We start from the raw sequence: 14,677 nt of genomic DNA on the forward strand, positions 1-14,677 counted from the left end.
CAGGATATTGTTGCATTTTCCTAGATAATTTTTATGTGAAATGTAACCGAAGCAGGCGTATCACAGCACAGGCCTGGGGTGACACTGAGGTCACCACACTCTGGGATCTGATGTGTACTTACTGATTTTCTCTAATAAATGCTTAGTCTCTATTCCTGCTTTTTTTTGTGACTTTCCCGTTGCTTGTTGCCCACGTTTCCAGCCCTTCAGTTGTTTCCAGGCAGAGCATCTGTCTGGACATCAGCGCTTACAGTTCTCGGAGTTCTCAGACTCTGACCAGCCTCCCTGCTTCTCTGTCCCTCAAGTTGGGACTAGATAGAACTCAAATTTTCTTAGGCTTCAAGCCTACAGTGGATAGATAATGATATTTCTGAGCCCCAATTATGTAATGCAATCCCTCACACTAAATAATTTCTGTATATCTGTATGTATATATGCTCTTTCAAGAGCTCTACCACAGTTATAAGATAGCTGTAATTGGCACATAAGAACAACATGAAGGTTGCATCTCCTATAGATAATTGAGAAAATATTTTTAGTAAACTATGATGCTTACACTTTGGAAGTTACTAGAAATATCTAAATGGGATGTCAAGGAAGACGCAAATTTGTTCCCATCAAAGACAGCAAAAGAGTAATCTGGTAAGTTCCTTTGCAGATTCTCACTTGGTTCCTAAATGTGAAGTGGTATCAGATAGTTGCACTTGAATTGGCTTAGGACTTAAGTTTTTAGGGAGACATTAACCTCAAGGTACAGGATGTAAAGAGCTCCAAATACCAGGCCATAAACACAAGCTATATTTGGAGGTCAGTGTTGACAAGGGTGACCTGTCCTGTGACAATGTAGAGCCTGGGCATTGGGCCAAATATTGTTTATAAGGCTTCTTAATCAAGAATGGATTTTGCTTTTGCTTTTTGTTTTTGAAACAGGGTCTCACTGGCCCTGTACAGAGCTTTGCAGACCAGGCTGGCCTTGAACTCAGATCCGTCTGCCTTTTAAGTGCTAGGATTAAAAGTGTGGGCCACTATGCCCAGCTGGTTTTCTTTTTAAAAGAATAATTTAAAGTGATTAGAAAACAAAATAATTCCATGACACATGAAAATTACATGTAATCTAGATTTGATGTTGATAAAAGTTTTATTGAAAAACAGCCCTGTGCATCCATTACATATTGTTTATGGCTGTTTTCAACCCAAAAAGCTGTGTAGGTGTTCCAGAGATTTACTGTTCATAGTCTAAATCATTGACTTGTCCTCTGTAGAACAGCTGTCAGTTTCTGTAGGAGCTGCGGTTCTGACTTTGAGATTTAAATCTCAGGAACATCCTGGGCTAACATTATGTTATCGTTAATTAAAAAAAAGTTTCCCATAAATTGTGTGATGTGGGGAAGGTGACCACAGTTCATGAATGCAAAGAAAAGACTAGCTATATTAGCTTAAAATTGAGTTTCTCTTAACTTTTGATTCAGAAGAAATTGATTTCACATGAAAATATAATATTCTGGGTAGAACTATTTGAAACATGATTGCACTGTTTAAGAAGTTATAAGCTTATAACAAGGAAATATTTGTTAAAAATAGGCACCAGAGAAGAAGAAATTTACACAATTAGCCAATAAGGACTGAATCTATTCTGTGTTGAGTCAACAAATGATCAGTTTTGGCTTCAGTCAGTATAATATAATGCAGAGTCCTAACTGAGTGGTGCAGTAATTAAAATGAGGAATGACATTTCTGTTTGCAAACTCAACTGAGTTGAAAAGGTACATCTATGAAACTGCTGTAAAATACAGAAATTAGTTTAATGTTTCATATAACACATTCCCAACAGGGAATATGGACCAAATAGAAAACTTTTTAAAACTTAAAAATATTTTAAAAGCTATTAAAAATAACAAGCTCTTTTCTAGTATTTTACAATGTTATAAAAGCAAGAATTATAAACTGACATTTCATACAATTTTACAAACTTTACATTATTTACAGACTCCATACTAAAAGCTGTTAAAAAATAAGTTTTAAGGATAAAACTTAATTTGATATTCAAGTGTTTTTAAAGAGAATATAAAGTAATGATCACTGACTACTATGCTAGAAAAGAACAACAAAAACAAGATTTGGCCAAGAATTGATTAACTATTAATTTAGAGTTTTATAAGCAATTTTCAGCTTATCTAGAAGTACTTTACTTAAACACACTTTGGGTTTTAACAATTTGCAGGACTCACCAAGCTACTGAGTTTTAAAGTAATGATTATGAACCTTACCCATTTAGAGATAAAAAGATAATTAACTTTTTTGTTTTGTTTTGTTTTTTTCAAGACAGGGTTTTTCTCTATGTAGACTTGGCTGTCCTGGACTTGCTTTGTAGACCAGGCTGGCATCAAACTCAAGATATCCATCTGCCATTGCCTCCTGAGTGCTGGGATTAAAGGTGTGCACCACCCCGCCCGGCCCAAGACAACTAATTCTGAAATTCTCAATTCTCTGGAGTAGGAATTATGAAACTATTCTAAAGCCTGATTTTTCATCAGGTGCTGCAAAATAAAGTCCTAACTGTTAAGGCAATTCAGCCAGCTTACTTCCAACATAATAATGAAAATTCCTTTTAGTATAAACTCCACTCTATGAAGTGGAGATAACATTATTTGTTTAAAAGAAAAGAATGACTAAATTAACTCTTTAAATAAAGGCAGACATTTAACCTAGAAGCCTCAATAGTAAAGCACTGACAATCTTTAGCAATTTTTAAGTGATCAAAGCAGCAGTGACAGTCCCAATAAGAAAGCCCAATGTTAATTTGTAACACTGGTTATTAGCAGCCCAAGTAAATCAAACTAAATATAAGACCTTTCACATTTCATATAAAGCTAGAAACCAATAAGATAAATAATGTACTATCATATTTTACTTTCAACTTACATGATTGAAATATTTTTGAGTATAAATTATAAAGGTTGATTTATGTTAGGTACATATTCTGAAAAGTTCTAGGAACAAGGTAAGTTTTATATGACTTTGAGATATTAAGAAATTTTGATCATTAAGGCAAATGCTTTCCAGATGATGACATAACAAATCCATGGGTATTTTTTAAGACACTTGAATGATCATATGTAATAGACTGTCACAGAAGTCAAAATCCTGTGGATATAGCTATCTTTGGCTACCCACTATAAAGTGCTCTGCAAAAAGCAAATACTGCTTTCCCTAGACACATTGCATTTCTCTTTGTTTTCTTTTCTTTCTTTTCTTTTTTTGAGACAGGGTTTCTCTTTGTAGCCTTGGCTGTCCTGGACTCACTTTGTAGATCAGACTGGCCTTGAACTCACAGAGATCCACTGGTCTCTGCCTCCCCCAGTGCTGGGATTACAGGTGTGCACCACCATGGCTGGCCATATTGCATTTCTTAATTAGCAGATGCACCAACCAATCTATATACTAGTTAGTATGATATTTACACATCCAGTAGCCAAATAACAGGAGATATGGTGTTTGCTCAACTGTTACATACAGCAAATGAGTTATATAGCCTCTTACTTTGCAAGGTATGCCAAGAGCACTCAAAGGAAATTTCTAAAATATTCAGTAAATTGATCATCATAAAATATATAAAGTTAACCTGATTAGTAATCTCACAATATCAGTTTTTGTTTTATGTATCACTAGATTTGGTCAGTCTGTTTTAACGGCTGGCTCATTTATCTTACAGTGTCCTCCAGCGCTTGTCTCTTTGTTTGGAAGGGCAAGGTAAACCAAGGATGACCGTTATGTAATGGAGCCCTCTACTTGCTCAGGCTGCGGTAGTGAATTATTGTTACAATGGCCACTGCTCTCTGGAAAACAGAGCTTGGGTCTTTGGTGATATTTCAATCTGTACGTGTCAGTCATGCAACTATCAACTGAGAAATAGGTAGTTAATGAAATTGTTTCATTTGGGCACACAGAACTGGAGTCTAGATCTGGTTGGCAAAACGCACTGACTACTACTTTTGCATTTGCCTGGCAATCAGTTGAACTGCTGGGTGGGTGGCTGTTGGCAGCACGCTGCTTGACTTGAACAGTTTCTTTATCTCTTTCCTGGATCACGTACGCACTCCCTTCTAGCCTTGTTCCTGGGGCTATATGCCAGCTGTGTTTTGGAAGACTGGAGGAATTAGCACTACATGCCTCTGTAAGTGTCACACCAGGTATAGATCCAGCTCTCTCTAACTGTGCTGCACTGGTCGTAGAGTATTTCTTTGGTGGCAAAGGGGGTGGTGAACGGTGGCAATGAAGTTTTGGCATCTGACAGCTGTCAGCATTGCAGGTTGACTGGAGTGTATGCTCTCTGCATGGAGAGTTCTCAGCATAACACTGTTCTGTGATGTTTTGCTGTGGCCAAAATATGAGGGGTCCGGTTTCAGGCTTTAGCCCAGAAGTTCTCCCATGTGAAGACATTGAAGATGGTGAGACTGTTTCATTACTGTTGACTCTCTTCCCAGCCACAGAACTATCATCAATGTGAAACAGCAAGCCTGTTCCTTCAGAATTTTCTATGTTACGCCACTCAGAAAACTTGGTCCCATCTGGTTTTTCTACTTTTTGTTCATTTGTCTGGTAGATATGTTCTCTTGCAATCTGGTCCTTAAGTGTTTGTGGGCCGCATGAAGGAAACAACTTGTCACTGATTTCACTGATATGTGACCTGAAGTTTGAGAATAAAAATAAAACCAATTAACCAAATAGGGAAACTAAACATTTGCCTTGTAGTTAGATTTTCCCAACTTACGGATTTTATTTTTACAACACAGCAGTAGAAAGGAGACTACTGTGTAGCCATTAATATTTTCAGTTCTCTCTGATCGTGAATCTATATTACATATATGCCTACCAGAGACATCTATCACTTTAAAAAATCATTGTTTTCTTCTTTGTATGTATGATAGGTAGAGGTGGTGACAAGAGACTGAACCCAGGGCCTGTGCATGATAATCAGGTACGCAACCATGTCACTATATAGTCAGAGTCCAAGTCACATTCCTAATAATTACAAATGTGATCTTAAAAACTCATTTCAAGTTAAAAACAGTGAAATTACATCTATTTATGATAAAATATACAAGTTAAGAGACATGTTACAAGCAAATAATTCAGTACCTCATTTCCTACCAAGATTATAATGTTTACAGGCAGCAGAGGCAGAGACTTAAGTTCTGAGATACAATGTGAGACAGTGTACTAATCTTAATCAAGACTGACTTGAGGTAGTAATTTTAGGGTAAAGAAAAATAAAATTATTTTTCTCCTATGGTAAAGCTATTTTTCATCTACGAGTTATCTGGAATTGAAACAACAGAATGGTGTGGCTAGGTAGATACAACTATGGTGAAGTCTCCACTCCTTTGCTTTGCATGTCACTTTTTCCTAATTGCAAAGTTTGATTTTTGTACATACAGTAGACCCTCCTTATTCATGATTTTAGTTGCCTATGGTCAACTGCATTGCGAATTGTTAAATAAAAACTCCCTGAAATCATTAATTCAGTTTTAAATTGTACAAAATTCTTATTTTGTAGCATTCCCTTTAAGATATGAACACATCCTTTTTTTTTTTTTTTTTTTTTTTTTTTTTTTTGGTTTTTCGAGACAGGGTTTCTCTGTGTAGCCTTGGCTGTCCTAGACTTGCTTTGTAGACCTGGCTGGCCTTGAACTCACAGCAATCCACCTGCCTCTGCCTCCCAAGTGCTGGGATTAAAGGCGTGCGCCACCACGCCCGGTGAACCATCATCCTTTGTGCAGTCTATCCATGCTGTTTCTGAGACCTACCCACTCAGCGATACGCTGTTACATGGACTGCTGTTGTATCTATCCATGTTTGCGTTCACCTAGTCCTGGCTTCAAAGTGCAAGCATAGTGACTGACAATGTCAACTGTGTCATGCCAAGAAGGAAGTGCTTTCTGTAAATCTCTTAAAGCTCTAGACGTAGGGAGTTGGAGACTAGGCTGATGTTCTAATATCTACGGTAAGAACCAAGACCATGAAGAAGGAAAATTAAAGTCACACTGGTTTTGTTTATATTTCAAACTGCAAAAGTTAAGTGTTGCAGGGCAAACAGCTGCTTAGTTAAGATGGAAAAGGCATTAGGCATCTGCAGGTATAAGGAAAAGCTAAGGACATCGGCACTACTGTACACCCATGAAGTGTATTAAAATAACAATAAACTAGTAATACACAGCAGTTTGCAGACATAATGCCCTAAGGTCTACATGCTATTAAATAATCCCACTAAAATAAGCATTGTAATGTTTTCAGATTAGAAATTAACAAGTATGCCCTTCGGTCAGAGTTCCCATTATACGTGAATTTAGGAACTAAAATTTTCCTATTTCTAAATATCTATGATTACCTTTTTATCAAATGACTTTTTATTTGCACATGTGATTCTAGGTGGAGCTTATCACCTGCTTCCAAGTCCTGGAGTTCTTTCCGAAAGCCTGGGGGGGGGTGGAACAGAGAAGGCATATATAATTATTTAAATGATCTTATAGACTCTATCCCATCATGCTTGCATATAAGTAGGCTATCTACAAATATGTAGTTTTTGCAAGTAAAGACCAAAAAGTGCATTTGTCAACACAACTGAAAATAAGAGCACCCCCCCCTGCCCTTTTCCTTTGGTTAATGAATCCTTTTAGGTAAGACTACTTGTTCTTAGGGTGTCAGCAATCCCAGGACAGTGTTGTTCCTGGTCATGTGTACTTCCCCACTGCATGATCGTTACTGGATAGAATGAATCAGTGGAAAAATCCTGCATCTGAAGACATGGTAACTTAAAGCAGGCCTCTTAGCTGTTTACACTGCCTCCTTTACATGATGAAGTAGGAATCCATCTTAGCTTCCTCCCAGGGATGTTTAGGGGAATCAATTGAGTTAAAATAATGGCATGATATTAAAATAGCATAGAAGGCAAACTTTTATTCATGTAAATCTTATTAAATCATCATCTTCATGTAGAAACAGACCAAGACTAATTAGGTAGCAAATGCTCTGTGTAATTCAAGCCTGTGCTCCTCCCTTCATAGCTGGGTATGGGCACATGCTCTACCACTGAGCCGCACCCAAGCTCAGGTCTGCACCTTTTTTTTTTAAAATGTAATCTTCAATCTTTTTTTCATTTGTTTGTGACAGGGTTTTCTCTGTGCATCTTTGGCTGTCTTGGACTCACTTTGTAGACCAGGCTGGCTTCAAACTCACAGCGATCCGCCTGCCTCGTGTGCTGGGATTCCAGGCAAGTACAACTATGCCTGGCTGTATGTCCACACTTTTAACCATGATTCATACTGTGTCCTGTATGAGTTAACTTACTCTCAAGTCTAACAATAATAGATACAAGGCTTTTGAACATTAAGGCTTATGAAAAATAACTTTTGACAATCTGACTTATTTCTAAATAATATTGTAAATTTAAAATCCAAAATCACATTTTCCTGTTTAAAAAATATTTAGTACGCAGCACCCAATATTGTGTCAAGTAAAAGGTAGCAGTTCTACCTTTATTTCCTTCTCAACCCTGGTTCTTGGAAGATTACCCACTAAACAGGCCTAACAACATTAATGCTCAGAGTAAAGTATCTGTGAATCAGTATTACTTTAAATAGCTCAAATAAAAATAATTATCACTCTCTAAGACTGAGAGGTAAAAGTTACAAGGTCGAGGATGCACATGGACTCAGACACACGCATGTTTATAGCCGTTTACCTGAGAGCACCCAGTTTCTGACATTAGCTAAACCTAAGAGTCAGAATGTCAGGAGACTGCACAGGGGATTTGAGGCAGATAGGAAAACATCAGTAAAACCACTAATACAAAATTATAACCAAAACACAGAACTTTGGAACTTAGTGACCTGTTTTGTGAACACAAAGCATCAAGAAGTGGAACTGTGCTTACACTAACTGTTATTCACTGCCATACACTTATGGTTTTAGAAAACAAAAATTCAACGAAGCACCGGCAAGCTGGCTCAGCCTCCAAGCCTGTGGTCAGGAGTTTGATCCCTGGACCCATTTGCTAGAAGGAGAGAACAACCTCCCTCTTGCAAGTTGTTCTGTGATTCACACATATATGGACTGTGGCTAATATGTGCGCATGCATGTGCAAGTATATCTGTCTGTGCAGAGGGACAAATGGGGACACACGGGAAAACACACACACACACACACACACACTGTAAAAAATAAAATTTCAATGCAATAATAAAGCTTATTGTACAGATTTAATTTACATATTTTTATTGTATATAGTTTAAGTAAAGAAACTGGATGTATAATTGCAGCATATGCAAGTATGATAGTTGTTTTTAAGAAAAAGCGTTTTTAGGACTGAGTTTTGGGTTGAATTATCCACCATCTTATCATAGAATCATTTTTACCTGATGGTAAACTATGAAACTGAGACTTGAGTTTTACCAGAAATAGTCTTGAAAATGAAAGAGTGAAGAGTGAGCCTGTCACTTTAAGAAAAATAACTGCTAGGCTGAGATACCCCAATTAGTGAAGAGCTGGCTTTGCAAGCATAAGGACCTCAGTTTGCCAGGCCTTGTGACACATGTGTAATTACAGCTGCAGAGGCAGTCAGAGGTGCTTTCTGGAGCTTACTAGCCAGCTGCCCAGCCTACCTGGTGACAACTCCAGGTCAGTAAGAAACCCTAAAAAATTATTTTTAACTAAAAAAAAAAAAAAAAAAAAAAAGGTTGGCAGTGCATGAAGAACAATACCTCTGACCTCCACAAACAAGTGTGCACATGTACAAGTGAACACACACACACACATGCACAATTGTTGGTGATACTGTCATTTGTAAGATTAAGCTTTTAGTAAAATTTTAGAAAATGTGTACCTATCATATCAGTTTTGCAACTTACACTCATATTTGTGGTAATATTAACAAATTATAATAAAATAAAATTTATCAGCATCTTAAAGATTTGAGTAATTTAGCAAAGCAACTTTTTAAGAATTACTATGTAGATGTCACAGACTCATGATCAGATAAAATAGCCCTGTAAAATTTAAGTATCAATGATTTTAATGAGTGATGTATGAAACCTATTCTGTAGAGTCAACACAGTGCTGGTCATTCTAGAACAAAACAGAGTCTGACAGTTCCCAACTGCTGCTACCTGTGGGATGCTGGATTTTCTTTGTACATGAAGAGACCATTAATACAACAGTCTGAGTGCAAAACACTTAAAGAATGCAGCCAGGCATTACAACCACTCATCCCTTTCACTATTTTGTTCTCGAAGCACTTAAAAAAAAAAAAAATCAAATATCCCCCCTCCCATTATCTATGTTTCTATTTTTTCATCTTTCTGGGGCTTGGTCTTCTGCCCCAAATAAGTCTTGTTTATGCTGGCATGCATTAGATTTTTCTCTAAGTGAACACATATTTTAACATTTTCTTTCTACACCATCAGCATAGGAAATAATGATATAATCCTCAGAAACCAAATCCTGTTGCAGAGCAATCCTCTTTTAAGGGCATAAAAATGTTCCAAAACACAAGATTTCCTTCATTTCCTGTCCTAGTTGATTAACAGTGTTCTCTTTTAAAAACATCAGCCATAACTATTCTACAAAAACAATTCCCTTTTGCACGTGAGGAAAGAAGATGTGGAAGTCAGGAAACTTAACCAATGCTGTGCCCTGGCATGAGATCACTCAAGTGTGCCCGGGTGAGCTGAAAGCTACTGCTTGCATTTGCATATGCCATTAGTATGCAAGCATCTAATCACCTCCCATGCTGATGAGACAAAGCCATCAATTTAAACTCCATCCATCCATCCATCCATCCATTAATCCATCTTTTATTTATATGGTTAAAGGTAAAGCTCAGACAGGCCTAGAACTCATGATCTTCCTCCTCTGGCTCTCTGACATATCCCACCAGTATATGCCACACAACAATATTCTTTAACAAGGTAATGACACAGAAAATACCCACATACCTTGAGTTACCAATTGAACGTACAGTTTAAAATTTGTTTTCTTTTATACTTTAGTTCATCACCTATTTACCTGTTTCCCTTCATTCTCCTGGTTCTAATTTATCTGAACATCTGATCTATGAATTGAAGGCTACAAAGAAAGCAAAAGAAAACTGAAACTAAAGTTTATAAATCATTGAGTTACTTTAACTCAGATGCCATTTTAATCCCTAAATAAATATTTTTAGTATATTAAAAACAAACCTGATGGTTCAAAAATTCAACCAGAAATTAATTAATTAAGGTAAATGTCACTCTAAAAAAAAAATCAATATTTATGATCAGAAAGTTAAATTCTGGAGATAACGTAGCATGATTTAATCATTTCACATTGATTAAAAATTCATTCTACTTTGTACTTATTAAGTACAAATATAATTTTAAATATTTAACAAACATTTTTAAACACAAAAATTAATTACCAAAAATATCCATATTTGACCACTTCCCCTTGGTGGGGAGGCCTGGTGGCATTCAGAGAAAGGATTAGCAGGCTACCAGGATGAGACTTGATAGGCTGTGACCATATGGTGGGGGTCCCCTTCTGTCACAGACCTAGGGGAGGGGAATAGGGTGAAAGAAGGAGGGAGGGAGGAACAGGAGGATACAAGTGGTGGGGTGGGGTGGATAACAACTGAGATGTAATCTGACTAAACCAATTTTAAAAAGTATTTTAACTTATCAAAAGAAAAAAATCCCAATTCTTTCCTTGTACTAATTATTCACACACTAAGCAGCAGGAGGCAGCAGAGGGCTTATAAACATGTGTGAAAATTTAATATCACCATGGCAGGCATTCAACCCAGTGGTGTGACTTCAGAATTCCAACTAATTTAAAAATAGATGTGTTATTTTTCTCTGCTGCTGACATAGACATCCACATGTCTTACAGGGAATTTTGGCTCTACGTTCTTTGTAAATCTGATAACACTTGGCACAGAAGAAACCACAATACTAAGACAAGCAGCTTACATTAATGTTAGTTCTGATTCTGTAAAGCTCCCTAATGCAATATTCAAGAAGTTGAAATGTATGTCTTATCTGAAAAGATGGCTCATACTGAGAACAGATTCATCGAGAAATACAACTAAAATTAGCCTCAATAGTGCAAGCTTCACTCATTATTCTGTGAGATTTAAATATACAATGGTAATTATTACAGTTTTCAACTTACATTCTTATTTCAACTTATAATTGCAGATGTTAAGCATTCAAGAAAAGGAATTAGTCACTGATTTAATTTACAAATAAAAAGATAATTTAGTATATAGTAATCTGTGCTATGCTACCTAAATTTTATGATGTTATAAACTAAAATGGCAGGGCTCTGAAAAGCTACACATAACGTTCTAGACTCACCAGATTGTATGAAAGTATTTAGGAACACACACACACACACATTTATGTATATGTGTATACATGTTTGTAACAACAGTTAATGAAACAAAGTTCATGAATGTGAGTGAGAGCAAGGAGGGGCACAAGAAAAGGCTTAGAGGAGAGGGAAGTGGGAAATGATGTAATCTCAGCAAATGAAAGAAAATGAAGTGTTTGTGTGTTATAACGTGGATAAGCCTTGGGTCATGATGGATAAAATAACCCAGATACAAAAGGATAAATACAAGCCTACCTATAGGAGGCACCAAAAACAGCTTAACTTGGTGACAAAACCAACCAACCAAGCCAGTCTGATCACTGCCAGTTTCCTGAGGGGAGAAGAGCTGTGTAGTGGGTGCAGAGTCTTGGTTTTGATATCCATGTCTGGGACATAGATAGTTGTACAATAATGTAAAAGTGCTTAAATACACATAAAATAATTAGAATTGTAAATTTTGTTAAGAATTCTTTACTGAAATAAAAGTGAAAATGTAACACACACTCACATTAAATGTGTAAACTCACTGTAAAACAATGAAGTCTTCATTATCAAAATCTCTATGATCTTGTGTTTATTATAGCCATCAGGAAGCAAGAAGCATTTACTGAATTTGCACTTATTGTTCATTATCTGACTCCTGCTGCGATTTCTGGCCAACCTTTTACTGTTTCCTGTAATAACTTGGTTACTTAGACTTTTATCGAACTTTTAAAACAAGCCAGGCATTTTAATACAGGAAGGGAAAGTTATTTCCTTAATAGAAAGTGTTTCCTCCTGATATCATACATGCGATGAAAACAAAATAAATTAACAAATAATCATCTTAAAGGTCTATAACATGAAAAATAATCTCTACAAGCACTGTAAGGAGGCATTGGACTAAAATAATTTTGTTTGTTTTTGTTTTTCGAGACAGGGTTTCTCTGTGTGGCCTTGGCTGTCCTGGACTTGCTTTATAGACCAGGCTGGCCTTGAACTCACAGTGATCCACCTTCCTCTGCCTCCTGAGTGTGGAGTTTAAAGGTGTGTGCCACCATGCCTGGCGTAGACTAAAATATTTTATGATTGGTTATGATGGCTGTTGACTATAAAAAGTTACACCCCTCTTCTCTAAATTTTAAAACTTGAAAACATTTTCCTTTATTTCAACAGCACAATCCATTTTCAACCACCACAAACTTCTGTTTGTTTGGCTTATAAGCTGCTACATATTTTTAGGATATCACATGTAATAATGCCATGCCATTACATATTACTTCCAAACTGAACCTTTTCTGATGACTGCTTATTAATCGTTCTTAAGGTTTATGGTGTCATCATAGCTATTACATAAACTCAAGTCAGTCCCAGGCATTTGTAAGACTGCACTCTCCCGTTCTCCCTGGTATCGTGGCTATCACATACCCTTAATTCAGTCCCAGGCATTTGTAAAACTCACATTCCCATTTTTAAAAAAATTTATTATGCAGGATTCTGCCTGTATGCCAAGAAGAGGGCACCAGATCTCATTACAGATGGTTGTGAGCCACCATGTGGTTGCTGGGAATTGAACTCAGGACCTTTGGAAGAACAGTCAGAGCTCTTAACCTCTGAGCCGTCTCTCTAGACTCATGTCGTCATTCTTAAATTAGGCCCGCTTGTAAGTGTTGAGGTGGACAATGGATGAGAAAAGCCCAGAGATGTTCTCCACATTGTACGCGCCTTTCATTTCTACTATTGCACTGCTACCTCTACAGTGCTCGTGTGAGGCACTGACTGGCACCTTGGAAAGCATCACACGTTGACCCTCAGAACACAGGTATGAATAAGGTATAAACTTGTGACAAGCACATATGGCTGCTGTGGTATCTGTACAAGACCTGCACAAATTTGGGTCCATCAACATTTCATTGTTGCCCCATCCCTCCCACAGGATTTCCACCAAATGACCTCCAACCAACAGTCAGGATAGAAGCTATGGAAACTCATGGGTCACACACAAAGAGAAAGCAAAGCAGGAGGGGTACCTATTGGAAGGAAGGCTCCAGTGGAAGAGAGGGAAAGAAAGAGGGGAGCAGGGAGTAAAATCACACACATTCTGATAGCTCAGTGGTTGAGGGCACACACTACTTTTGCAGTGGACCTTAGCTTGGTTTCCAGCACCCATGTCAGGCAGCTTACAACTGCCTGCAACTCCAACTTCTGGTCACCTTGGGCACTAGCATTCATTTATATATAAAGGCCTATACATAATTAATTTAAAATAAAATAAATCTAAAGAAACATCAAACCAAACTTCCGAAAACCAATGTGTCCAAAAGTCTATCAAGTCAAAACCCCAAATTCAAGGTGCTACTGGGGGATGGAGGGCTAGGACTCAAAGATTTCATCATGTCAACTGAACAAGTAATCACTCAAATGCTGCAAAGTTGAAGGCATATATGGTATACTCAGGGATAGTGGGGGGCATGCTCAGTGGGCAGAGGTTCTTACCACAAAATGTTTAAGATCTGAGTTTTGACCCCTAGAACTCACATGGTAGAAGTTGAGAGCTGACTCTGAGGTTGTTTTCTAACTGCACATGCATGATAGCATGTGTGCATGTGCACACACATGTACACAGTCAATAAATATTTAAAAAAACTAAAGTGTATTTTAAAAGGCTATTCAGCCTTTCAAAAGCATATTCAGCTAATCAAAGTGATAAAAACCTAAAATCAGTGTTGTGAAGCAAATGTGGAAAACACAGCATGACTAGACAGTATACATAAAGGTTGGATGTCTTTATCCTATGTTGTTATGATAGATGCATGAAATAAAAACACAATTATTGGCATAAAGTTATTTTAAATGTTATTTGTACTTATCTATTAGTTTTGTCTCACTCTATCAGGATGGCCTCAATTTATAATCCTTGTGCTTTACTTAAGTTACTCAGTGCTGGCATTGTAGGCAGAACCCCGCTTAAGTCAAAATGATTATTTTTGCCATATAGGGTTTTTACAGTGTTCTGGATAGTCTTATGCCAAATTGATACAAGCTGAAGTCGTCTGAGAAGAGGAAGCCTCACTTAAGAAAATACCTCCATAAGATCAGGTTGTAGACAGTGTGCACAGATTGATGTGGGAAGGGGGTGTACCATTCCTGGGCTGGTGGTCCTGGATTCTGGAAGACAGCAGGCTGAACAAACCACTGGGAGCAAGCCAGTAAGTAAGCAGAACCCTGCCCTGCCCTCTGCATCAGCTCCTGCCTCCAGGTTCCTGCCGTGTCTGCGTTCCTGTCCTGACTT

General features: G+C 37.4%; 1 protein-coding gene across 1 annotated transcript in view; it reads right to left on the reverse strand.

Moving 5' to 3' along the window:
- Positions 1–3,400: 3,400 nt before the first annotated feature.
- The window catches only part of Usp53 (ubiquitin specific peptidase 53), a 47,526-nt gene continuing 36,249 nt past the window's right edge, over positions 3,401–14,677 (reverse strand). The window contains exons 15-16 of the mRNA XM_051165989.1: positions 6,389–6,476; positions 3,401–4,687 (exon numbers count right to left, since the gene is read on the reverse strand). Of these exons, the coding sequence (XP_051021946.1) occupies positions 3,769–4,687; positions 6,389–6,476 (1,007 nt within the window). The 3' untranslated portion in view covers positions 3,401–3,768. The remainder of the gene's footprint in view (positions 4,688–6,388; positions 6,477–14,677) is intronic.

This window comes from Acomys russatus, chromosome 23 (assembly GCF_903995435.1).
Source record: "Acomys russatus chromosome 23, mAcoRus1.1, whole genome shotgun sequence".
NCBI classification, from domain to species: Eukaryota; Metazoa; Chordata; class Mammalia; order Rodentia; family Muridae; genus Acomys; species Acomys russatus.